The sequence below is a fragment of the Vicia villosa genome, unplaced genomic scaffold (genome assembly GCF_029867415.1).
Source record: "Vicia villosa cultivar HV-30 ecotype Madison, WI unplaced genomic scaffold, Vvil1.0 ctg.000894F_1_1, whole genome shotgun sequence".
NCBI lineage: Eukaryota > Viridiplantae > Streptophyta > Magnoliopsida > Fabales > Fabaceae > Vicia > Vicia villosa.
This window is the reverse complement of record NW_026705403.1, coordinates 87,244-114,022: the sequence shown is the minus strand read 5'-3', so window position 1 is coordinate 114,022 and position 26,779 is coordinate 87,244. Positions and strand designations below refer to the sequence as shown.

Below are 26,779 nucleotides of genomic sequence, written 5' to 3'. Positions count from 1 at the left end.
AGTAAGTATAAAAGTCAGGACTCAAGCCTCTGGAGGGCTTTGTATAATTTAATGCCAGAGATTATCGATACTGGTATGTGGTGTTTGGGATCAGGAGAGAAGGTTGATGCCTGGGATGATAGTTGGTTAGCTCCGGGGTTGCGTATAACTGACATGGTGAGCTCGATACCTGAAGAGTTGCAGGGCATGAAAGTTAATCAGTTGGTGCACACTGTGGGTGAGTGGGACTGGTCCAGGCTGAATGGGTGGCTGCCAGATGACATAGTCAACAGAATGAAGGCTATCATGCCGCCGTCGCAGGATGGTGGGGAAGACAAGTTTATGATTGCTGGCTCCGGTGAGGGTGTGTTTTCGGTTAAAGAAATGTACCAGGCGCTTGCAGGGATAACAAGTGGGAGAGATGACAATCAATGGGAGCATATTTGGAAGTTGAGAGTTCCTGAAAGAATAAGGAGTTTTTTATGGTTGGGCTACCATGAGAAGCTGCTGACTAATATGCTTAAGCATAGTCGAGGGTTAGGTACTGCAGCTTGTATTTTGTGTGGGAATGCTCTTGAGAGTAATATGCATGTTCTTAGAGATTGTTGGAAGGCTCGTCAGGTTTGGAGTAGTTTGAAGCCTACTGAGTATGTTAGGAATTTTTACTTACAGCAAGACTTTAAGGCGTGGATTGAAGTTAATCTCAAGATGGACCGAAAGCATCACAATCTTTGGTCTCAGATTTTTGCTACAGGTTGTTATTTCATTTGGATGTGGAGAAACTTGGAGGTGCATGGTGGTAATGGTAACCGGCCTTATGATCCTGGCGTTTTCATTGCTCAAAAGGTTCAGGAGTACGAGGAAGCTAGTGAAATGAGGACTTGCGGTTTTGGTAATATGAATAGCGCGAGGAACTCCCCTTGGTGCCCACCGAGAAAAGACTGGGTGAAGATGAATTCTGATGGTGCTTGTAGGGGTAATTCGGTGGCTGGCTGCGGAGGTGTTATTCGGAATTATCTTGGAGATTGGTTGGGAGGTTTCTCAAAAAGTTTGGGAATCTGTAACCCTTTTATAGCAGAGTTATGGGGTGTGTTTGAGGGTCTTAAACTCGCTATAGATCTTGGCTACTGTAATGTGGAAATCAATGTTGATTCAATTTTGGTGGTAGAAGCTGTTGATAAAGGCAGTGCGAATCATATTGGGAGCCTTGTGATTCTCGACAAGATCAAATTACTTATGGCCAAGCTGGATGGTGTTTGCATTGCTCACTCGGTTAGAGAAACGAATAAGTGTGCTGACACTCTTGCCTCTATTGGGTGTAACCAAGATTCGGAGATGATGATTTATAGTTCGCCTCCTACTTGTATTTCTAGTTTTTTAGCTGAGGATGCCCTTGGGCTTTCTCCTGCTAGGCACTCTCCTTCTTAGTCTTTTTCCTCTTTTGGGCCTTTGGCCCTCTGTGTAATCAAAAAAAAAAAAAAAAAAAAAAATTATTCTGACATTTATTGAGTCACCATTTAATTGAGTCATTCTAAATTACACTACAATCAATGTAAAAAATTGAGCCACTATTTAGTAGAGCCATTCTAAATTACACTACAAATAAATTGTCAAATTAAATAAATTAAATAAAGAAGAAATAATAAAAATATTATTAAGAATAAAAACTTAGTAATCAATAAAAACGATTTGACTCTCTCTTTTCTTTCGTTTTCTCTTTTGATATTCTTAGATCTACTTTGTGATTTTTCTACTAATATCTACAATAATAAATGTTAAATTATTATTTAATATTATAATTTATTTTTTGACATTCTTATATCTAATTTTTTATTTTTTTCGTACTGATATCTACAATAATAAATATTATACTATTATTTAATAATGTAATTTTTTTTTTATCTATAATAAATTTATATTAAAGCAAAACTGAATGTATTATTAAAATTAATATTTAATATTATAATTTATTTTTTGTCATTCTTATATCTAATTTTTTATTTTTTTCGTAATGATATCTACAATAGTAAATATTATATTATTATTTAATAATATAGTTTTTTATTATCTATAATAAATTTATATTAAAGCAAAATTGAATGTATTATTAAAATTATTATTCTCCAATATTAAATAATAATTTCTCAATAGATAAATGTATTCACAAATTAAAATAATGTTGATACAGTTGATTTTGTAAACCGGAATAAATTACAAATATTTGCATAAACGAGAATAATCATCTATAGATACAATTGATGTAATAAACGGGAATAAGTTACAAATATTTTTATAAACAAAAATAGTCTATTGTTGATACAAGTTTTTTTTATAAACGAAAAAAAGACTATTGTTGATACAATTATTTTTATAAATGAAAATAAATATCAAATAACTTTATAAACTGGAAAAGTCTACTATTAATACAATATATTTATTAACGTGAATAAGTTAAAAATATTTTTATAAATGCGAAAAAGTATATTGGTGATACAATTATTTTTATAAACGAAAACAAGTTACAAATATTTTAATAAACAAGTAAAATCTACTAATTATTTTTATAAAATTATTTTACCCAGCGTTGGATCAAATAAGTGTTTTATAAACGGGTTCTAAGTATTTTTATATTGGATCAAATAAGTATAGTGTTGTTATATTACTTTAATCAATGCATAAAGGTTGCTACATATTTTTTGTTTATATTTGTGATTATGTGAATGTTTATAACCCGTAAAACAAATTTAAAAACTGACAAATGACATATTGCGACGTGTAATTATTGTTTTAGTTAAGGAGCTAAAATTTGGATGTATTATTAGCTCTTAGATCGTTAACTATTATTTAACATACTAGCACGGGTATCCCGCTAGTTTTCTTTATAAAAATCTTTTATTACTAATTTAAAAATGTATTCTATAACTCTCCACTAACACACTTATAAAAATTAAGGATTGCATATTATTATTAAAATTTAGTTGATGTAATTAGATATTTTTTAAAAATATTTGTGCACATTTAATTTTAGTGTATTCGATCAATCCAACCCAAATTAATCTGTTGTTTCTCGGTTTGGTTCAGTTTGGGTTTTATCACAAAAATGTGCAAATGCAATTCAAACAAATTCATATATTTTTTATCGATTTAGACATCAGATTCTTTCAAAACCGAACCAAACCGGCCCGGAAACACCCAAAATTAATAGAGTCAGTGATGATCACATAAGGAAAACAAAAATCTTTTATAGGTTTCTTCTCTCTATTTTTCTAGGGAGATGCTAACCAGTGTCCTTAGATCACTATTTAAGATATTAAAATGGTAAGTTTTTTTTTTAAATGTGTGTATTTAATGCATTGGAAATTGAAATATTGACTTTTATAAAAACTATTTTCTTTATTTAGTATGCTTAAAGAGTGTCCCGAGGAAATGCATACTTCCATGAATTAACAACTTAAAATCTTTGCAAGACTAAAGGAAATGCATACATAGTGCAGATGCCATACGGTGTAAAAAAAATGGTGTCATCATATTCATTGCATAGTTCTATATTTATTTATTAGACATGGCTCGAAAGCATGGGTTGAATAATAATGAAAAGCTCCCGCATAAGAAAACACAAATGTCGTTATCTTATTGTAACTTGTTCTAATATTTTATTACCAACACTACCACGTTTGACCTGCGAAAGCGAAGACTTGCAACCAAAAGAGAAAGAATTTTGTTGTGATTTCTTTCTGAACTAACAAACTAATGGAGGCTATTCAAATTCAGAGAGAAAAACTCTTGTCACTCTCAACTTTTGTGAAGGTGTTGTTAGAAAACAAAGTTTTCACTTTGTTGGTCGATAAGTTCAGTAAGCCCGAGCTTTTGAAAAATATGAAGAAAACACTGTCTGATCTTCAAGGTGTACTACTTTCTCATGATCTGGAAAAACTCATCCCTAATCCAGATGTCAACCAATCACTGGATTTGCTCAGACATGCTGTCTTTCACGTTGCTTTTGCCTTCAAGGAACTCAATTTTTCATGGTATGGTACCTCAAGTTTAGAATATTGCATTTATGTGATTGATTCCAATACAATAAATTTATTTGAAATATTACAAGGCATCAGTTCAAATTCTAGTACTGTTGATTCCCATGAAACTCCTCCAACTAGTTCTTCTATTTTGGATGCTGAATCTTCTATTTATGGAAGAGATGCTGATATTCAGAAACTTAAACATCTTTTGTTGTCTAGTGATAGTGATGGTGATAGTAAAATTAGAATGATTTCTATTGTTGGTATGGGAGGGGTTGGTAAAACAGCCCTTGCTAAACACCTTTACAATCATCCTCAAGTTAACCACAAATTTGAGTCAAGAGTGTGGATAGATTTCTCCCTAGATATTATTAATGATTTGAGTGTTTTCGAAAACATTCTTGGATCTATCACTTCACAAACAACCACTAATGATACAACTCACATCAATACCATTTACCCAAGTTTTTTGCTGGTATTGGATGGTGTGTGGGATGCAAGATCTGTCAATTGGACATTACTCATGGATATCTTTAATGCTGCAGGGGAAACTCAAAGTAAGGTCATCGTCACAACACGAGATGAAAGAGTTGCACTATCCATGCAAACCTTTCTTTCTCTCCACTATCTCAGACCCTTGAAAGTTGAAGATTGTTGGTCTATAGTTGCCAATCATGCATTTGGAGATCCTAGCTACCAACGATACAATCGAGAAAAAATTGGCAGGAAACTTGCTAAGAAGTGTGATGGACTACCATTAGCTGCAATAGCACATGGGGCTCTTCTTCGCATGTTATTCTTCCCAAGCAACTTGAATCATGTGCTAGAAAGTCATGTTCGGGAAAGAGCTTATCAGGTGCTAGCTTCTCTCAAATTGAGCTACAATTTTCTTTCTGATCCTTTAAAACGATGTTTTGAGTATTGTTCAATTTTTCCAAAGAAGTCCATCTTAGAAAAAAAGATGGTAGTTCATTTGTGGATTGCAACAGGCTTAGTAGAATCATCATCATCCACATATCAAGAAAAAGTTGGAGAAGAATACTTTGATGAGCTTGTGTCAAGGTCGTTGATACATCGGCGATCTATTGGAGATGATGAGGAAAGAAATTTTGAAATGCACAACTTAATCCATGATGTGGCTAGAGAGGTTTCATCTCCATACTGTATCAATATGGACAAACATAACCTACATGATAGGGTGCATACCTTATCATACAATAGAGAGGCATATGATTCAAATGATAAATTTTATAAATTATACAAATTAAACGGCCTGCGTACTTTTGTAGCATTACCATTACAAGAACAATTGCCTCTTTGTTTGCTATCAAATAAGGTACTACATGACTTGCTGCCAACAATGATACAATTACGCGTGTTGTCTTTGTCAAGCTACAAAAGTATCACCAAGGTTCCTGACTCTATTGGAAATTTGTTATACATGCAGTACTTAAATCTTTCTCACACTAATATTGAAAGGTTGCCTTCTGATATATGCAAGCTTTACCGTCTGCAGTTCTTGTTGTTGGTAGGCTGTAAAAGGTTCACCGAATTGCCGAAGGACATGGGAAAATTGATTAATCTGCACTACCTTGACGTTAGTAACACCGCTTTGAGGGAGATGCCCGTACAAATAGCCAAACTAGTAAATCTCCACACTTTGTCTGACTTTGTTATCAGCAAACATAATGGTGGATTGAATATTGCACATCTAGGAAAATTTCTCCACCTACATGGAAAACTTTCAATCTCACAGCTACAAAATGTTAATGAACCCTTTGAAGTAGATCGAGCCAATATAAAGATGAAAGAACAAATAGACGAGTTAGCTTTGGAATGGGATTGTGATAGTACTACTTTAGATTCACAAATTCAAAGTGTTGTGCTTGAAAAGTTGCGACCCTCAACAAATTTGAAAAGTCTTACCATCAAAGGCTATGGTGGAATCAGCTTTCCGAATTGGTTGGGTGATTCTTTATTTCGCAACATGGTGTATTTAAGGATCTCGAATTGTAATGATTGTTTATGGCTTCCACCCCTTGGAAAATTGGGAAATTTGAAAGAACTCGTTATTGAAGGGATGCACTCAGTGGAGACAATTGGCATTGAGTTCTATGGAAGTGGTGATTCTTCGTTTCAACCATTTCCGTCTTTGGAGAGTTTACACTTTGAGAATATGCAAGAGTGGGAGGAATGGGACTTGATTGGAGGTACAGCTACAATGTTTCCTAGTCTAAAAACTTTATTGCTAAGTAAGTGCCCGAAACTGACAGTAGGAAACCTAACTGACAAATTTTCTTCCTTAACTAAACTTGAGTTAAGAGAATGTCCTTTACTGGTTCAATCAATGCCATTATTTGATCATGTATTCAGGCAATTGACGCTCCCTTTGAACTCTCTCCAACAGCTGACCTTAAACGGCATTTCATCCTCATTGTCTTTTCCAAGAGACGGTCTAGCAAAAACCTTGAAATTTCTCATAATAACTAATTGTGAAAATCTAGAGTTCCTTCCTCATGAATACTTGTCCAATTACACATCGCTTGAGGAACTGAAAATATCTTATAGCTGCAATTCAATGATATCATTTACCTTGGGTGCTCTCCCTATCCTCAAGAGTCTGTTTATTGAAGGTTGTAAAAATTTGAAATCAATATTAACTGCAGAAGATGCGTCACTAAAGAGTCTCTCATTTCTTAAAAGCATCAAAATATGGGATTGTAGCGAATTGGAGTCATTTACCCTAGGTGGATTGGCCACTCCAAATCTTCGCTATATTGCAATATGGAAGTGTGAGAAGCTTCATTCACTGCCAGAAGCAATGAACAATCTAGCCGGCCTTCAAGAAATGGAAATTGATAATCTACCAAATCTTCAATCTTTTGTCATAGATGAGTTGCCTGGTAGTTTACAGAAACTGTCTGTTGGCTCTGTTGGTGGGATTATGTGGAATACTGAGCCAAGTTGGGAACATCTCACTTGTCTCTCGGTGTTGCGAATTAACGGTGATGATATGGTGAGCACATTGATGAGGCCATTGCTACCTACATCGCTTGTGACACTATGCATTTGTGGTCTTAATGATACAAGCATTGATGAGAAGTGGTTTCAACGTCTAACTTCTCTCCAAAACCTTGAGATTATTAATGCTCCAAAACTCAAGTCATTGCCAAAGAAAGGATTTCCTTCCTCTCTCTCAGTGCTTAGTGTGACTTGCTGTCCATTACTGGAAGCAAGTTTGCAGAAAAAACGGGGGAAAGAGTGGCGTAAGATTGCTCACATTCCCTCCATAGTTATTAATGACGAATTGATCACATGATCTTGTTCGGGTGAGTCTTTGAAATGCTTCTCTTTTTGTTTCTTTCATATTATTATTATTATTTTCTCTTCTTGTTTGGGACTATAAGTTTAGTTTACTGCTTCATTTATCAGATCTGCAGATCAACCAGGGGGCTCAAAGGGGCACGGTTGACTGGAACCAAGATGGAAGCAGTGGCATCTGAGGTATAAATTTCCTCTTTGATGACTTTTAACAATACTTATTTAGATTCATATTTCTATGTTACTATTATTTACTCCTATATCTCTTCTGGTTTTATTCAGGATTCAGTAAAGGAGATGATTACTGGAGTAACTACGCCGAGCAGCTATTATCCGTCAGAGTTGATTTCCGCAACTGCTTTGATGATCCATACTCATAAAAATCAAAGAGGAGCAGTGTTTTTCTTTTAGACTGCATTTTGTTGTGATTTCTAATGCTATTCCTATTCATTCAAACTAAACAACGTCGGGTGACTTTTGTGCCAAAAACACTTTCATGTTATAACTTTTACAATTCATTGTTCATGACTCATGAGTTGTACTTGTATGTGCATATTTTGATTTGAGAGACATGATGCTACTACTTTCATTCCTAAATCTACCTTCTTCCTGTTTTTTGTAAATAACATTGATGTAACATTGTATACCATAGTGATTCTCAAGACAGATTTGATCCTAAGAACTGTTTTCTATTTTGTAAATAAACATTTGATGTGAGTTATCTGTTTGAAATCAGTCGCAAATAGTTGTTTTATGAAGATGAGCAAATGGGGCCCCAACAATTTTGTAAGCCACTAGCTTAGCTTAGCATTTGGTGTGACATTAATTAGTGATGTTGGTAGTCTGCAGTTTGCTTTATACCTTTTGTACTCCAAATTTAGATATCAGATGAACACTGCCCTTAAGAAAAAGTATTGAAAACATAATAGTATCTATAATGATTTTTTAGATATATGAAAATTTCTTTACATCATTTCACAGACAATCGAAATATCATACATGGAGCGATAGCCGACAACATATATTCTCTGTTTTGGCCATGTCCATGCTAACAATGTTTATATGTTAGAATTTTATGGCACTTTAAAATTTTGGTGAATTTGATGTTAAAATCTATCAAAAGCTTGAAGGAAATGACATATTCGAATCGAGAAGAAATTGGGAAGGAAGACGATTCCTACTATTTTGAAAACATGTTATTTTAGGCATTGTGCTTTTTCTCTCTAGGTTTCTACAAATAATATATATCCAATTAAACTTGTTAATACGTGAACAAAAAATAGTGGTAATTATCATCAATGTGTTAACCAAATTTTTCTTCAATTTTTTTTGTCAGCAAACTTCTCTGATTGATCATCTGCTTGGTAATAAGCAGATGCATATGTTTACTGTATTTATAAGCTTGAGTTCATTATAAGAAAATAGGTTGAGACAAAGGAGTACTATTTTCTCTTTGAATTCAACTTCATGGGAGGCTGGACTATCTTCTTTTTTGAGGATATAATAAACTTTTAACAGAGTGAATTTTCTGTTTGAAATCAGTTGCAAATAATTTCTACTCATTTGCCTGACTTGTAACGAAAATTAATAGCTATGCTTGTTATAATAATTAATAACCGTGGATGGATATGTTTGTTCTTTCACTCAAAGTTAATTAATATATGTTTGTTATATTCATTAGAAATTGCATAGATGCATAGTATAAAAGTCCATAAAGATTCAAACACAAAGAAAAAAGAAGGAAAACACTTGAAACCAGTTGTGTTGACATCATTGAACTTGAATCATAATGCTGCTGGAACAAGAAGAAAAGAAAACTACTACATCACCATTTTCGCATCCATGACAATTAATCCATGCATTGTTGTTCAAACACAAAACACAAGTATACAAATTTTACAAGAAAAAACTTTCATGTCAAGTGACAAATCTATGCCTTTTCATCAACATGTGATTTTATGATTGTCTGCACTATTGTGAATGTTCATCATTATCAACTGCTTTTCTTTCTTTTGTTTACAAAGAAGGATCGGTGAATTGAATATCCTCCATGCTACTTTTGTGCGTGAACACGTGAATTCCGCTTTTTATACGAAGGGAATTCACAATTGAACCTTCAAGGGACTCTTTTCTATTTAACGGCTGTACTTGATATTTACTATAAATTCTGTGACATTCTAGCAAATGTTGGTCTCCATGTTATTTTGAAACCTGCCTTCCAGCTCATCCAATCCTTCACCATAGCTTCCAGTCTGATGACGCACGTGAGAAGGATCCACGCCATAGAATACAGGTAAAACCAAACGACCCTTCCTATTGACAAACTCATTGATATGGACAAGTTCATCTAAGCAAAATGAAGAAGAAGCATAGTTGGTAGAGAACATGGGAATATGACAATCCTTGATTCTTCAACTGCCTTCACAAGTGAGGGAGTTATTTCTTTCCCTCTTTGAAGCTCCCTGTCATCGATGAAGGTGCGGATTCCCTTGTCAGTGAGAGCTTTGTAGAGATTGCCAGTAAAGGCTAAACGGGTATCAACACCTGTGAAACTGAGGAACACATGATAGGTGAATTTATATGAAAAAAAAGAAGGTGGTGATTGCATAGCCATAAAAAGTATCTGGAGTATAAATCTAAAATGAAACAAGAGATGAAACTGATACAAATGGCATCATTGTTACATTTCCTAGGATCCGTTGACCAAGGTGAAACCAACTCTTCCTATTTCCTATACTGCATGGGACAGTCAGTACACAAGAATATAAAAACAGTACCACTGTTCCATTTGACTACTTCTACTTCTTTGTTGTTCAACTTTTCTTTATTAAAAACACAAGTGGAAATAAAAGACTTGCCAAAATAAAAGACTTTTCTTTGTTGTACAATATTTAATTACTACCACTAGGCGTTTGACCTGCGAAATGAAAGACTTGCCAAAATAATCAAAGAGAGAGAATCAGATTTTTGTTGTGATTTCTTTCTTCTCAAGCTATTCTTTTTCTTCTTACAAACTAAGAAACTAATGGAGGGTATTCAATTTCAGAGAGAAAATCTGCTGTTCCTCTCAAATTCTGTGAAGCTGTTGTTAGAAAACCATCTTTTTACTGACTTCGCCGATAACTCCAGGTATGACTTTTCATTTTTGAAGAAAACACTGTTGGATGTTCAAGATGTTCTACTTTCTCATGATCTGGAGAAACTCATCCCTATTCCAGCTGTCAACCTATCGCTGGATTCGCTCAGATATGCTGTCTTTCATCTTTCTACTTTCTTTGACAAATTTGATTTTTCATTGAGCTATGATACCCCAATTAATATTAATCTGCTCAAAAATCTTGTTCGATTAAATCATGAAATTGATGTGATTAATTATAAAACGAAAAGATTAATTGAAATATCACTGGGCTGGAGTTCAGGAGAACAACTAGCTGAATTAAGTCTTTCCAATTCTATTTTGGATGCTGAATCTTGTATTTATGGAAGAGACGCTGATATTCAGAAACTTAAACACCTTTTGTTGTCTAGTGATGATGGTTATGGTAAAATAAGAGTCATTTCCATTGTTGGTATGGGAGGGATTGGTAAAACAGCCCTTGCTAAACACCTTTACAATCTTCCTCAAGTTAAGGCCAAATTTGAGTTCAGCGATCTATTGGTGATGATGAGGAAAGAGACTTTGAAATGCACAACTTAATCCATGATGTGGCTGCAGAGGTTTCATCTCCATACTGTATCAATATGGACAAACATAATCTACATGATAGGGTGCATACCTTATCATACAACAGAGAGGCATATGATTCATATGATAAATTTTATAAATTATACGAATTAAAAGGCCTGCGTACTTTTGTAGCATTACCATTACAAGAACAATTGCCTCTTTGTTTGCTATCAAATAAGGTAGTGCATGACTTGCTGCCAACAATGAAAAAATTACGCGTGTTGTCTCTGTCAAGCTACAGAAGTATCACCAAGGTTCCCAACTCTATTGGAAATTTGTTATACATGCGATACTTATGAATACAAGATCACACTCACAAAGATGTTTTTGATTCATGGCAAACTCAACAAGCATTCAAGCAACAAGGTACAAGCAGAAGAACTCAAAGAAAAGCAAGTTTTGGTCTCTCATAACAGCGCAGGTCGACCCACTATGCGGACAGGTCGACTCAACACAAGCAAAATAAGAGGAACTCAGAAAATCAGCAGTTAGGTCGACCTACTCCCAACACAGGTCGACCTAAAATGAAGAAATTTACATATCATTCTGCTAGGCCGACCTACACAACAACTAGGTCGACCTAATCTGTGAAAAATTCCCCAAAACGCATCTGAAGTGGATTCTGGTCGACCTACTTCTTTGACAGGTCGACCTAACTGGGAACAAATGACATCCAAAAGACATGCAGCTCTGTTAGGTCGACCCAGCCCTAAATTAGGTCGACCTATCTGATCAAAACTGACTTCCAAAGGATATACAGCTCTGTTAGGTCGACCCAGCCCTAAATTAGGTCGACCTATCTGATCAAAACTGTCAAAAATTCTGGTTTTCTCTGCATCAACTGAAAAGCTCTCATATATATCATCAAAGGTTCAATTATTGAAAAAAACACCAAAGACTGAAAGATACACAAAAGCTTCTCATCTTCGTTCTTCGTCATCTCCAACACAATTACACATAATCATTCTTGCGTTGAGGGTTAGTGATCGAGTTCGATAACGTCCATGGAACGGAATTGAAGATTCCTAGTGGGTGAAGATTTGTGGGGTTTTTGGTGAATAAAATCCGAGGGTTTTGTCCTCCAAGATAGGTGTTTCTTGGGGGTTTTTATCAAGAGTTTTCATCAAGGATTCGGCTGAGTGTGACGATTGAGGAACAAGGGTTCAAGCAATTCAAGACACTGCAGAAAGGAATCAAAGTGAAACTCTTGGATCACCTTGATCTTGTTCAAGATTAAGGGGGAAGAAGATTCAAAGGATCGACATAATTGGTTTATCGTTTATCGCTTTGTTTTCTTCTTTGTATATACTACTTTCAACATTAATGGAAGATTTCCCAATTTCAATTTGGAATTGGGGGCAGACGTAGTCGTAGCGAGGACGATCGACGAACTGCCTGAACAAATATCGTGTTCTTGTCGCTTTTACCTTTTCATTTACAGTCTGTTCATAATTGGTTATAATTGCAAAATTGATTAACGATTCAAGTGTTAGAATTGTGAATTAAAGTTCTGCATAAACATCACAATTCACCACATCTTGAATCACCATCAATTTGATCATTATCACCAAGTGTTTGTGTTTTTGCTTATTTCACTATTGCTGCATTGCAAACGTCGTTCATCATATAAGAAGTTAATTGATTTTCAATAGAGCGACGTCTTGATTCTATAGTGTATTCTCTTATCGTTTATCTCAAGCTGGTTAGTGGTTTTAACACATATACAATCGTTTCAATAGTGGTTCGGAATAGACGCGAGTCGATTCAGAATCACTTCCGCTTAAAGTTCAATTAATTCTGCAAAACTGTGTAAGATCTATTCACCCCCCCTCTAGATCCTAAGGCCAGCGTCTAACAATACTTAACTCTTTCTCACACTAATATCGAGAGTCTGCCTTCAAAAATATGCAAGTTTTACAATCTGCAGTTCTTGTTGTTGGCAGACTGTAAAAGGCTCACTGAATTGCCGGAGGACATGGGCAAATTGGTTAACCTGCGCTACCTTGACGTTAGTAACACTGCATTGAGGGAGATGCCTTACAAATAGCAAAACTAAAAAATCTCCACACTTTGTCTGACTTTGTTGTCAGCAAACATAATGGTGGATTGAATATTGGAGAGCTAGGAAAATTTCTCCACCTACATGGAAAACTTTCAATCTCGCAGCTACAAAATGTTAATGACTCCTTCGAAGTAGATCAAGCCAATATAAAGATGAAAGAACAAATAGATGAGTTAGCTTTGGAATGGGATTGTGATGGTACTACTTTAGATTCACAAATTCAAAGTGTTGTGCTTGAAAAGTTGCGACCCTCAACAAATTTGAAAAGTCTCACCATCAAAAGCTATGGTGGAATCAACTTCCCTAATTGGTTAGGTGATTCTTTATTTAGCAACATGGTTCATTTAAGGATCTTGAATTGTAATGATTGTTTATGGCTTCCATCCCTTGGAAAATTGGGTAATCTGAAAGAACTCGTTATTGAAGGGATGCAATCAGTGGATACAATTGGTATTGAGTTCTATGGAAGTGGTGATTCTTCGTTTCAACCATTTCCTTCTTTGGAGAGTCTACACTTTGGGAATATGCAAGAGTGGAAGCAATGGGACTTGATTGGAGATACGGCTACAACGTTTCCTAATCTAAAAACTTTATCACTAAGAAAGTGCCCGAAACTGATAGCCGGAAACATAACTGAAATATTTCCTTTCTTAACCGAACTTGAATTAAGAGAATGTCCTTTATTGGTGCAATCAATTTCATTATCTGATCATGTATTTGGGCAACTGATGTTCCCTCTGAATTCTCTTCAACAGCTGACCATAGACGGTTTTCCATATCTGATGTCGTTCCCAACAGACGGTCTACCAAAAACCTTGAAACTTCTCATAATCAGTAACTGTGAGAATCTAGAATTCCTTCCTCACGATAACTTGCATAATTATACATCGCTTGAGGAATTGAAAATATCTTATAGCTGTAATTCAATGATATCATTTACCTTAGGCACTCTCCCTGTCCTCAAGAGTCTGTTTATTGAAGGTTGTATAAATTTGAAGTCAATATTAATTGCCGAAGACGAGTCAGAAAAGAGTCTCACATTTCTTAGAAGCATCAAAATATGGGATTGTAATGAATTGGAGTCATTTACTCCAGTTGGATTGGCCGCTCCAAATCTTCGCTATATTGCAATGTGGAAGTGTGAGAAGCTTCATTCACTACCAGAAGCAATGAACAGTCTGGCTGGCCTTCGAGAAATGGAAATTGATAATCTACCAAACCTTCAATCTTTTGTCATAGTTGAGTTACCTAGTAGTTTACAGAAACTGTCTGTTGGCTCTGTTGGTGGGATTATATGGAATACCGAGCCAACTTGGGAACATCTCACTTGTCTTTCAGTTTTGCGAATTAACGGTGATGATACGGTGAACACCTTGATGGGGCCATTGCTACCTACATCGCTTGTAAAACTGTGCATTTGTTGTCTTAATGATACAAGCATTGATGAGAAGTGGCTTCAGCATCTCACTTATCTCCAAAACCTTGAGATTATTAACGCTCCCAAACTCAAGTCGTTGCCAAAGAAAGGATTTCCTTCCTCACTTTCAGTACTAAGTGTGACTCGCTCTCCATTACTAGAAGCAAGTTTGCGGAAAAAGCGGGGGAAAGAGTGGCGTAAGATTGCTCACATTTCCTCAGTAGTTATTAATGACGAATTGATCACATGAGTCTTGTTCGAGTGAGTTTTTCAAATACTTCTCTTTTTGTTTCTTTCATATTATTTTATCATCAATTATTGTGAATTTCAATAGTAAGATCAAAATACAATACTATAGCACTAGCACTAACTCATTTATTTTAATCATAGAACTACATTTTGTGTCACCCCTGCATCTTCCCATTGTTGGTATTGTAAGAAAGCAAATTCACCTGGAAACCTGCCACCAAGTCCTGTAATTGCTTTTCTGTTCAGCAAATTCTGACTCCAAATATGTTGGGTGTTTTTTTTGTCTATATGATATATTTTAATGACTGTATCAAGCTTTTTTAACATGGTTTAAGTTTTTCTCTATTCTATTAGTCTAATACAAATCATTTCTTTATGCATTTCCATATTTTTGTGTTTATCCAACTGTCTTGACTTGATATTTTTTCTTTATGTTAGTGAATTAGAACTTTTTCCCCGTCATGTATAACAGTTAAAGCCATAAATTCTTATTTTAACCTTTGTCAGTTTTTTAAAAAATATGTGATTTTGGCATGTCTTGTATTGGGAAGGATATTTCAAAGGATGTTGGCTTATACCTATAGTTAATGCCGTGGACCATCAAAATTGTTTGAGTATTGAATTTGTCCCATTTGTCACATGAATAATAGAGTTCTTATATGGTGTGTGTATGTTTACTCTATTTATCAGCTTGAGTCTATTACAAGAAAATAGCCCGTTTGACACGTTGCCGTAGCATAGATCATTGTAATGCAGCTATTCTTGCTAATGGTCAGTCAATTAGGATTTTATCGCGCGTCATCCATATGCAATATGCACCTATAGAAAAATATCATCATGCAGTTCTAATCATTTGGAGCTATTTTAGGTTTTATTTGCCCTCAAAGCACTTGTCAGTGTGTTAAATCTAATCCAAGCCTAACTCTATTGCTTCTGGTTTTATTCGGAAACTATATGTGTAGTATTTTACCAGCTTATCTACCAGATTTGGTGGCTTAGTCTAACTCTTTAAATTATTTTATCTCTACATTGTTTGCAGATCTACCAAGGGCTTCAAGGGTAATTGATGGCTTGCACGAAGATGGCAGCAGCGACATCTCTTTCTGTCAGGAGCAGATGAGAAGGAGAAATACCAATATTGGCTTGAACAGAGAGGTACTTTATCTGTACTTAATCTATGTTAGCTCTTTCATGCAAGGGACTTTTGTTGAAGCCTGAAGTCCCTTTCTTCTTAGCACAACGATGGTGCTTTTCTCCCTCCCTCAGTTTAATTTTATATAGTTTTTGTTCATGAGTTGTCTCTCCTATAGACAGGGCCGGTCCTTTGAATTTGGGTGCCTTGGGCGAATAAAAAGAGTGGTGCCCCTATAATTTTTTTTAACAATAAATACATAAAGATAAGAGAAATAGTTGGATAAAACACACATTTTCATTTGACATTGTGCAAAGAATACAAATATGAATCTTTGAATCAATGTTTATACTATATCAAAACGTAAACCACTGTAAAGAGAGTTATTCTTCTTCTTCTTGATTTATTAATTTTTCCTATAAAAAGTTGACCAAACCATTAAAATTATTTAAATATCATGCTCTTAGCTTTTTTTTTTGGTTGCAAAATCATTAATAATTTGGTCATCATCAAGGTTCTTCAAAATATTATTTTCAATTCAAATCAACGTAAGACTATTTAATCTATCTTGTGACATACTAGATCTCAAATAAGATTTTAATAATTTTAATTTAGAAAAACTTCTTTCAACAAATGCAACACTGATAGGAATAGTCAATATTATTCTATATGTTATGCATGCATTAGGAAAACAATTAAAAATCTTTAAAGAACTCAATATCATATAATTTGATTTTGATTCAATTGTTAAAACTTCTCTAATAACTTTTAATTCTTCAAACAAAATTCCACCATCAAGATCAACAACTTAATCCAAAATTGACACGGTCAGAAGATTTCTAACTTGTCAAATAACATTATCAATAATATAAAATATTTTCTATATATTATTTTAATTTTAGTGCCTCAGTTAAATTCTTTAGTTACTAAAATTATGGATTTATTAATTGATTTTATTTTAGGGAAATTAATTGATTTCATTCTACTATATATTTTATTAATGGGAAATTATATTCTTTTATTAATTTTGACTCTATAGTGCCCCTATAATTTTCTTAGCCAGTATTTTAAAAATAAAATTCTAACAAATTTCCTTATAATAGAAAATTTTCTAGGGTAAAAAAAAATTTTTGGTGCCCCTAAAATTATGGGGCCCTGGGCTCCCGCCCCGCGAGCCCATGCTCAGGGCCACCCCTGCCTATAGATTTATATGTTGTTATTGTTTACTCTAGTCTCTTTTCAAGTATCATGCAGGATTTAGAAATCTGCTGTTTTAGCAAAACTAGTGATTTTGGCATCAATTGTGTTGGAAGGAGCTTGTTAATGATGCCACTCAAAATTGCTTCAGTTAATGCTGTGGACTATCAAACTTAATTTAGTGAGCTTTTTATGTCCCTCTTTGGCACTTGAATTTCAAATAAATTTGTAGCCACCTTGGAAATCTTAGTTTCGTATTTTTGGTTATAGTTTTAATTGGTTATCTTACAGTTCTAATATAGATAAATCACCAGTTTCATCAATGGCTTGTAACTGATCCTAAATCATACATTTACTTGTTGTGAACTATGTTAATTTACAATGACTCCTACTGGGCCTTGAGTTTCTTCTTTTTGACCCTCATGGCAACACCAAAAGGAAGTGTAAAACTAGTGTATGTTGTATGCAATTCATGACATGCTTTCTATTATGTTCATGTTCTTTATGCATGTATTAAATTAATTTATGCTACTGTAAAGATAAAATATTTTATTTTAGTATCACAGGGTTAAAAGGAGTCCAGGATATGTTTTCTAAAATAAATTCAAATAAGTTATAAAATAAATTTGTGTATGAAAATTATTCTAATGCATTATTATTTGTTTTCACCAGCTTCTAAATCGCAATCATGAAGTCAATCTAATAGTGGATTTCACTGCTGCTACCAGATTCAGAACATGCAGAAATGATCGAACTTGTGGCCTAACTCGATATGAAGATTGACTTGTGTGTTAACATTACTGCCATTTTTTCTTGAAAGTCAGTTAATAGGGTGAGTTTTAGTCATTTAGAATTTAATGTGTTTTATTCTCCTTTCAATTCTACATATATCAACAAACATTGATTATCTACATTGTTATTGCTTTGATCTATTATAAATGAAAACCACAAGGCATGACAGTGTCTCTAATTATCTATTGTGTTTATGTTAGGTTTGTATTTGCTCAACTGGAGAGGTAGAATTGTCCAACAGTTTTCTTCACAAAGTAGAAGATTATGAAATGCACCGTGACACGTAGATGTGGGTTTATAACATTGAAGTTTGTGTGGTTTTGTTTAGATATTTCCTGTTTGTTGTGATACAATAATAAAACTAAAGGAAGCAACAGCAGGGATGGTGGTGAGTTGCTTAGTTTGGATGATGGAAGCGGAAGAGGAGTAGGAGAGAAGAAGAAGTTGAAGAACTTAAGACAAGATTTTGAAATGTATCATATGGCAAGTTAGGAGAATGAAAATCCATAAGGCGACTTTTAAACAAACAAGTCAGAAGTTTAAGTCTCAAATATGGCGACTTTCAAACAGCAATAACTGTCTTCAATAGCTCCAATCTTAGCTGAGATGTCAACGCAAGCAAATCACTCTCCTAGAGGTAAGCAAAACCTGTTAAGTGTTAACTACTACAGTAATGCGTTTTAATTTGTTAAATAGTACAAGTTTTTAAGATAGAGATTGCAAATGGATGTTTGAGCAAACACTTTCTGTCTGCGAGTGTCCCTATGATTTGACTGCAATGTATGCCTTTGTAATTATCTGTTTATAATAGAATTAGAGTTTGATCTAACTCATCCCTACAAAACCAACTTAATATAAAAAGTGACTTTCTATATAAACTTTTTTTTATTTCTATATATAATTAACGTGAAGCTTGAGATTTTCCTAATACACCTCTCACCTCGGTACTATTGTTTGAAGGCCCTTTTCCCATGGCATTGCCATAAGGAAGGCTGCAAATTGGTTTCTGGCTAGTGTTTGAAAATGTATATGAAAGCATCAATCCATCTAGCATTTTAGATACCTTTAGAACAGTAGTTGAATGATTTAGAATAAAGATATATTTAGAACAGGCAACAATTATTGTTGTGGTGTATCATGCTGAGCAGATTAGTTTATATGTCAGTGTTATCCATATCATGTAGTTCGCCTGACGTTTTGCACTAACATCTTTTCTTAAAATCTAATAGTCAAATGATAATCATAACGGAATTTTGTCTACTCCAACAATATGCAGGTATCCTCAACAACATTAACAATGTTGTAGCACGGTGCTTTTAGCAATAATATCTGATCATCAATACTGGCCAAAACATGTGGAACAACAACGTTAATAATATGCACCTTATTTGTCTGCAGCAGCTTTCGGTCCCGTAACTAGTTCAATGAAAAAAATTGGCCCTACAGGGTAAAGTGATTTGAAATGGTGTGTGCTCGACTTGAGTGACTAGCAAGATCATATTGTCAGAAGTCAATTCCCAGTATTGTTATGTTTTCATTCAAGTCTACTCGGTTTAATATCACCTCACCATGCAAAACCAACTTTCTTCAAAAGCAAAGGCTTCTGGAGACCAATAAGGTGCATATGAGGATGAGCAAATGGCGTTTGATCTGCCCAACAATCTTGTAAGCCACTAGCTTGGCTTAGCATTTAATGTGACATTAGTGAGGAAGGTAGAGTTCAGTTTGCTTTATACCTTTTGTACTCAAAGTTTAGATATCAGATGCACACTGCCCTTAAGAAAAAGTATTGAAAACATAATAGTATCGATAATGATTTTTTATATATATGGAATTTTTTTACATCATTGCACAGACAATCGAAATATCATACATGGAGCGATAGCCGACAACATATATTCTCTGTTTTGGCCATGCCCATGTTGACAATGTTTACATGTTAAAATTTTATGGCACTTTAAAATGATGGTTTTGGTGAATTTGATGTTAAAATCTATCAAAAGCTTGAAAGAAATGGACCTATTTGAATCGAGAAGGAAATTGAGAAGGAAGAAGATTCCTACTATTTTGATAACATATTGTTAAGGTGGGACGAGTTTAACTAGTAACAATAAATCATTGCTAAGTTTTTAATTGATAAAGACAACTTGACAAGCAATGGTTATGACCTACTTACACTATAAAGATGAAAAAGAGTGTTACACTCGCTTGTGTTGGTTGGATCAAAAATTTGAAGAGAAGTTTGGTGTTGGTTTAAGATGGTTCTTCGGATTACTTTTTTGTTGGACTATTTGGAAATGTAGGAATGATGTTATTTTTAATGGCTTAGTTGTAGACTCTTTTGATGATTTATTGGTTATGAAATCTTTGTCTTGGGATTGGATGGGAACTTATTTTAGGAACTTTTGTAATGACTCGAAGGAGGATTGGTTCCGAGACCCGAGAGCTTTCTTTGTGTAGAGTGGTGGGTTGGTTTTGGGTTGGTTTCTTTAGTCTTTTGTTCTCTTTGGGTTAAGCACCCCTAGTACTTTTTAATCCATTTTTCTTATAAAAAAGAAATAGGAAATGGATACTAGCTGTGATTCATGGATATTTCTTTTTCAGTTGCCTTCTACTTTAGTGTGATTAGTACAATGTGAAGAATATTTGTGCGATAGTTTCTTCTTCCACCCTTTCAATTTTTTCAAAGTCACTCGTTTTGAAATGAAAATATGAAATGTGTTTTCTCAAACTATGAGATTCAAGAATCCAAATATCATATGGTAGGGAATTTCTTAACGCACCCAGCTATATTTCTAATGCCCACTGTGAAATTTCGAAAAATGTATTTATAAACGCATCCGAAAATATCCAAAATAAATGCGTAAATAAATTACACCTTCATTTTTGTAAAATATATAGTCCAAAAATATATTTCTGAAATCTAGAAATACATTTATGGAAATTGGAGTCAATCTACTATTCTTGACCATAGATCCAAGTCCACTATTCTTAATGATAAAGGTAGTATATGTTAAAGGTAGTGGAAACCTTGACAACAAAATTGTCCGGAAATGTCAGACTAATTTTTTTTTACAAAATGAAGGTGTGAGTCACTTACACATGTATTTTCGGGTGAATTTGAAAAATGCATTTTTAGAAATTAGAGACTATTTTTATTTTTATTTTTTAAATTTAAACTTGTTTTTACTATTTTTCATTTTCAATTTCGGTTTGGTTCGATTTCAATTTTGATTAAGTTCATTTGTCATATGGTTCAGTTCTGGAATCATTAGTACAATATGGTTAACCAAATATAATGGTTCGATTATTTTAACTTCAGCTTGATTTGATTCGATGGTTCAATTCAATTAAGAGTTTTTTGAACACCCCTACCAGTTATCTTTCCAATTCACAATTCACTGTGTTTCTGATAAAAAGTTTAATAGGCCCATTAGAACTACTAAAAAGCCTAGTTGGCAGCAAGACATTATTATGCATTAGAGTTATTTTCTTTTAAAAAGTCTCAGTTTTATTTTCTTTCTTTTAAGTGGGTTGTGACCCAGAGTTTTAGGCCCATTAGAATTTATGTATTTAAGTGTTGGTTGCACTTTGAATTATTATGCAAAAAATTAAATGTTTATTTCTTCCTTGTTTTGTGTTTTGTTCCTCTATGTTAAACCAAAATTTCTTAGTAGTAGAACCCACCTACCATTGGTGCTTTCATCTCTGAAATTAATGTCCCCTCCTAAACCTACCCAACCTTCACCTAAAGATATTATGGAAGAAGTAGTTCAAACAACCCACATTCATCTTGACAATGCCCTCAACCAGACCCAATAACAAATGGATGAGAGATTTGACAAAGCAAATGCAGATCTGGAACAGATCCAAACCAAAATGCACAATGAGAAGCATATTTCTGACTCAAGATATGAATCCATCATGAACATCCTCGCAGAGCTTGAAGCTCAAAGTGAAAAGTAACATGCTACCATGACAACTTCCACCTCACAAAACAGATTTATTTCAGGTATATCATTTTTACCCTCACACACGTCAAGTTCTAAAAGTGTGATTTTATCCACCTCATTTCCCCTTATGCATATCCCTTTACCATCTTCCTCACCTCACACAGGATCAAGCTCAAACACTACTCAACTTTGTTCACCATTACCATCTCCACCTATATATTTTTCCCAATCACAACCTAGCACACAATTTGTTCACCCCACCTTTATAACTGTCCAACTAACCCCTCCAACACCACTTGTCCTCGTTTGTCCCCAATCCCAACACACTTTCCACTCTGGTCATTCTATTTTCACAGCCACCCCAACCAATCTTTTTCCTCCACAATACACTCTCCAACAGCAAATGTGATATTCTGGCACTTACAATACAGATGTCAACACTAATGTTCTAACACCACACAATGTCAAGACAAAATGTTATGACATCTGCTAGCTGAGAGAAAAAATATATCAAAATTGAAATAAACTGCAGAATGATAAATAACATAAGTAATTGTTAACCTAGTTCAGTGAAATCACCTAATCTAGGGGTGACCAAGCCTGGAAGGAAATCCACTATAATAGTATTAGTTAAAAGCCTAAACAGTCCCAGTTTAAAATTTTTCTCCGATTCACTACCTCGTGCAACTTCTACCTAGAAATCAACATCTAGATATGAGAAATTTCATCTCACCTCCAATCACCGTAGTGTTAAAAACAGTCACAAACCTTGTGACCAGAGGAACCAAATAGAAAGATTATACTTTCAAATAAACAATAATTGATCTTGCTTAAAAGCTTCAATCAAGAACAATATTCAACTATTTTGCTTAAAAGCTTCAAGAGTGAGTACAAATAGTCCATCTCAATGTATCAAAAGATACATGAGTGACACACAAACAAAACACACGAAAAACCTTAAAGGACTCCCAAAACATCAACCCTTACTTGTACTCACAGTTTCTATTTGTGAATGCTTGCTATGCTAGGTTTAACAAGTCCTTATTTATATACTCTTGCAATATGGGCTTTGAATCTAAAACAAATCCAATCATCTCCTTTTTAAATCAGCTGCAATATCTTCATAAAAAATAGGAACAAATTAAATCAAATCAAATCTTAGTTTCCTAAAAAAGTCTCAATGATTCTTTTTCTAAAACCAAATCAAATATGCATTTGTCCTAAAAAAAACTCCTTGATTAGATGTGCCTATCAGAATCTTCCAAAATCTCATATTTTTCAATCAAATCTTCAAGGATTAAAATCAGTCTGAACTGTCATGATGTTCTGGTATAGGATATATTATAACATCAGGAAGAACACATGTCAAAACTCATGACAGCAAAACCTGTCATGACAGTTGATCAAAACATCTTGTTCAACATTAGTTAAGAACCATGTTTTAGCAAAATTAATGTCAATCTAAAAACCACGGAACTAACAATCTCCCCATTTGAGAAATTTTGGATAAAACAACCAAATCATAGTTAAGTCCTGGAGAAAGGAATAAAATCACACAAATCTACGTGATAGCATGTAAACCATATATATATATATATATATATATATATATATATATATATATATATATATATATATATATATATATATATATATATATATATATATATATATATATATATATATATATATATGAGATGCACATCAGTTACGCATAGGTATTCTTCTTCAAAGCTCTTCAGTAGTCAGATGTTCAGACATGTGGTCTGATATCATATCAAAATAACTTTTTGGAGCTTGTACAATCAAATAGGTCCATTACCCCCTATCATACAGAACCAGTACTTCCACTCAAAAGGAGAATCAAATATGAACTATCCAAGCTCACACATTAGAGGCATATGCAGCAGAAGATAATAAAAGCCTCACATCAAGCAAGATGTTATAACATCAGATAAGACATCATGCACACAAGTCTCTGTTGGTGATTTTAGTATCATCAATGTATTTTGGTAGTAATGTGATTTACTATAGGCTGATGCAATTATGCATTAAGCTTGAAACGAGTTAGGGTAGTGCGGAGTGCACGCTCGTCGAGCCAAACTTGTAATTGAATACGAATAATTGAAATGGGGTTCCAAGGGGCGAAGCCCCTGGTGGGGTGCGGGCAGCGCCCCGTTTGAAAATTTTTCTGAACAGTTGTACCCTTTCCCAACAGACATGACCGTTTTCTGAACAGTTGTGTCTTTTCGGTTTCTGTTATTGATCTCCTATATAAGGAGTCATTTGGCCTCGGTTTTGGTTACACGAAAAACCATACTTTCTCTCTACATTCCTGATTAGTTTTCTTTTTCCAGAAACAGATTGTTCTTCGAAAATTATCGCCACAAAGATTTCGTGAACCCAGACAAGAATATGGTCGAAATACTTTGTTCGGAAAGTGTACGAACACGATTCTTCGAAGTTATTCAGGATTATCATACCCGAATTTCTAATAGTCTCTAATCTCTAGTAGCAACAGTAGCACAATACAATCAAGCATGACAGACTATCATGCTCCTCTAAATGTACATAATTAAGTATATTAACATATGTTTTAATTAAGGTAAGATATTGCATCATAATTAAGGTATTACTAAACATATTATTTATTTTAAGTATATTAACATATGTTTTAATTTTTTGTTTATTATATTAATTAAAATAATTAGTTAAAAATATTTAAAATATATAAAATGAAAAAAAGAAAAAAAGACAGTGCCTTTCAATGGACGAGAGTCTTCTAAATAGAATGGAACGATTAAAAATTGGATATTTTGGATTTTCTTCGTTTTTTCAAAATGGAGGGCATTATGTTGGTGGGAAACAGGCAGTCAAAAAGTGGAATAATTGATATATGTGTGGCCCTATACAAATTGGTCATAAATAGTGGTAGCCACTTAACACCTCTTTTCTACATCCACTCTTCATTTTGTTATTTCTTTCTCAATCCATTCTTCATCTTCTTCTTCTTACAAACAAATCTGAATGAGACTTTCTTGCCTAAACACACCAGTTCAGGACTTCCTTGCTCAACCAAATCTGAATGAGACTTTCTTGCCTAAACACACCAGTTCAGGACTTCCTTGCTCAACCAAATCTGAATGAGACTTTCTTGTCTAAACACACCAGTTTAGGACTTTCTTGCTCAAACACTCCGTTTGAGACTACAAATTTTAAACAAAATGTTTAGGATTACAACAAAATGTACTTGATATACAACCAGAGGTACACAGAATACATCACAAGCCAACACTCTATTACTTGATATTTTTAAGATATACAAGGGTAAGAAATCTCAATACTATGTGGGATACAACAACTATGTAAGAAAGCTTAGAGAGAAAAACAATTATTGTTCTTTGTTGTCATATCTTGTTGTATGTTGGTGTGCATTGGTGTATCTTCCTTTGGATCTTCAACTCCTTATATATAGGGAACAAAAGAGACGTTGGAAGCAACTTGCACAAGTATTTTTGTTGAAGAAGTAATTTACAAGAGAGGGACATTGGAGTTGGTACCGTTAGGATCTTCAACTTATGAATAAACTCTTTGTGCATTGGTGTGTCTTTCTCAAGTGATGCTGGAGTAGACTAAATAAGTTGTGTCAAACAGCCTTGAGCCTTGCGATAGAACCCCTAGTTGACTTTCTCCATAATCTGATAGTTAACAAGATGGAGCTGCTTTAAACAGAGTATGGACTAGATTCGTTTGTACTATGTTTTTAGCTCATTAAAACCCGAGTCACCAGACGCTGAGGTTCTACATGAAATCAAATTATGATATATTATAATTTGAGTCAAATACTTCTTATTTATAAGTTATTTAATTGGGTCAGAACCAAGTTAATTACTCGCTTAATGATCCTGCACACTTAAACAAATGTTAGTATACCCTATTGTTCTTTAAATACTTTGTTATTATCAAAACCCAAAGAGTATGAACTGATTTTATTCCAGACATAATAGTTTGGTAAAAGGACACTCTTGCACTTGACTTTGACTTCCATTTGTTAACCATGCCCTAAGGACATTAAGCTTACTAAACATAGATCCTTAATCCCACTGAATATATTAACATATGTTTTAATTAAGGTAAGGTATTGCATCATAATTAAGGTATTACTAAACATATTATTTATTTTAAGTATATTAACATATGTTTTAATTTTTTTTATTATATTAATTAAAATAACTAGTTTAAAATATTTAAAATATATAAAATGAAAAAAAAAAGACGGTGCCTTTCAATGGACGAGTGTCTTCTAAAGAGAATGGGACAATTTCTCATCCCACCCTTAACCGAATTGACCAAATTACCTTATTTTAGAGTCTTTAACATATTTTATTTCTTTTTTTAGAGGTGCTTCCAAAAAAAAGAGGTGCTTCCATCTACTAAAACTTTGCAGATGTTCTTCACTAAACTTATTTTCATCATACAACACATGGTAATTTGTTGGCCGACTATTCTCTGGGAGAGTTCAGTTATCTTATATAACGTCAACGAAGTTATGTTTTACTATTGATGTTGGCTAGGCTTTTTTGGGACCTTATTTTGTTTGAATATGAATTAGAACTACTAGTTTTATCAGTCTCAATTTGAGACACTTTTGATGTCTGTATTCTTATTAGATTGATATAATTTTACTTTTATTATGCTTGAGACTATTTGTAAGATTTATAAGATGTTTTCTCTTCGTGTAATATATATAATATTACATTTACATTACACTTTCATGATTCTTAATTGTTTCAAGCAAATGAATACACTATTAGAAGCGAAATTTCAGCACGAGCTCGATTCTTTAAAAAGTTTTTAAAATTTATCAGTAATTCTTCCGTAGATGCATCTACGGAAGGAAACACATTTTCTTCCAAAATCAGGATGCTTTC

General features: G+C 34.0%; 2 protein-coding genes and 1 pseudogene across 7 annotated transcripts; 2 read left to right on the top strand and 1 right to left on the bottom strand.

Moving 5' to 3' along the window:
- The first annotated feature begins 3,623 nt into the window (after nucleotides 1-3,623).
- LOC131632031 (putative disease resistance RPP13-like protein 1) lies at nucleotides 3,624-8,611 on the top strand. The gene is made up of 3 exons (XM_058902799.1): nucleotides 3,624-7,327; nucleotides 7,431-7,502; nucleotides 7,602-8,611. The coding sequence occupies exon 1, from the start codon at nucleotides 3,730-3,732 to the stop codon at nucleotides 7,315-7,317; it is 3,588 nt and encodes a 1,195-aa protein (XP_058758782.1). The 5' UTR covers nucleotides 3,624-3,729; the 3' UTR covers nucleotides 7,318-7,327; nucleotides 7,431-7,502; nucleotides 7,602-8,611.
- A 646-nt stretch (nucleotides 8,612-9,257) lies between these two features.
- Nucleotides 9,258-9,933, bottom strand: LOC131632033 (toll/interleukin-1 receptor-like protein; annotated as a pseudogene).
- Nucleotides 9,934-13,245: 3,312 nt separating this feature from the next.
- LOC131632027 (putative disease resistance protein At3g14460) lies at nucleotides 13,246-20,283 on the top strand. 6 transcript variants are annotated; one of them, XM_058902793.1, is made up of 6 exons: nucleotides 13,246-15,929; nucleotides 17,161-17,284; nucleotides 17,776-17,935; nucleotides 18,096-18,119; nucleotides 18,224-18,532; nucleotides 19,172-20,283. In XM_058902793.1, exon 1 carries the CDS (start codon nucleotides 13,261-13,263, stop codon nucleotides 14,773-14,775), a length of 1,515 nt encoding a protein of 504 aa, XP_058758776.1. In that variant the 5' UTR covers nucleotides 13,246-13,260; the 3' UTR covers nucleotides 14,776-15,929; nucleotides 17,161-17,284; nucleotides 17,776-17,935; nucleotides 18,096-18,119; nucleotides 18,224-18,532; nucleotides 19,172-20,283. The 6 variants fall into 6 exon arrangements, with proteins under 6 accessions (XP_058758776.1, XP_058758773.1, XP_058758771.1 ...); XM_058902790.1 differs by having other exon boundaries at nucleotides 13,246-14,786; nucleotides 15,814-15,929; nucleotides 18,096-18,532; nucleotides 19,172-20,281; XM_058902788.1 differs by having other exon boundaries at nucleotides 18,096-18,532; nucleotides 19,172-20,282.
- Nucleotides 20,284-26,779: the final 6,496 nt, after the last annotated feature.

What these genes read in the sequence shown, in the direction of transcription:
- LOC131632031 (XM_058902799.1), top strand. Translation starts at nt 3,730, where the DNA reads ATGGAGGCTATTCAAATTCAGAGAGAAAAACTCTTGTCACTCTCAACT.
- LOC131632027 (XM_058902793.1), top strand. Translation starts at nt 13,261, where the DNA reads ATGAAAGAACAAATAGATGAGTTAGCTTTGGAATGGGATTGTGATGGT.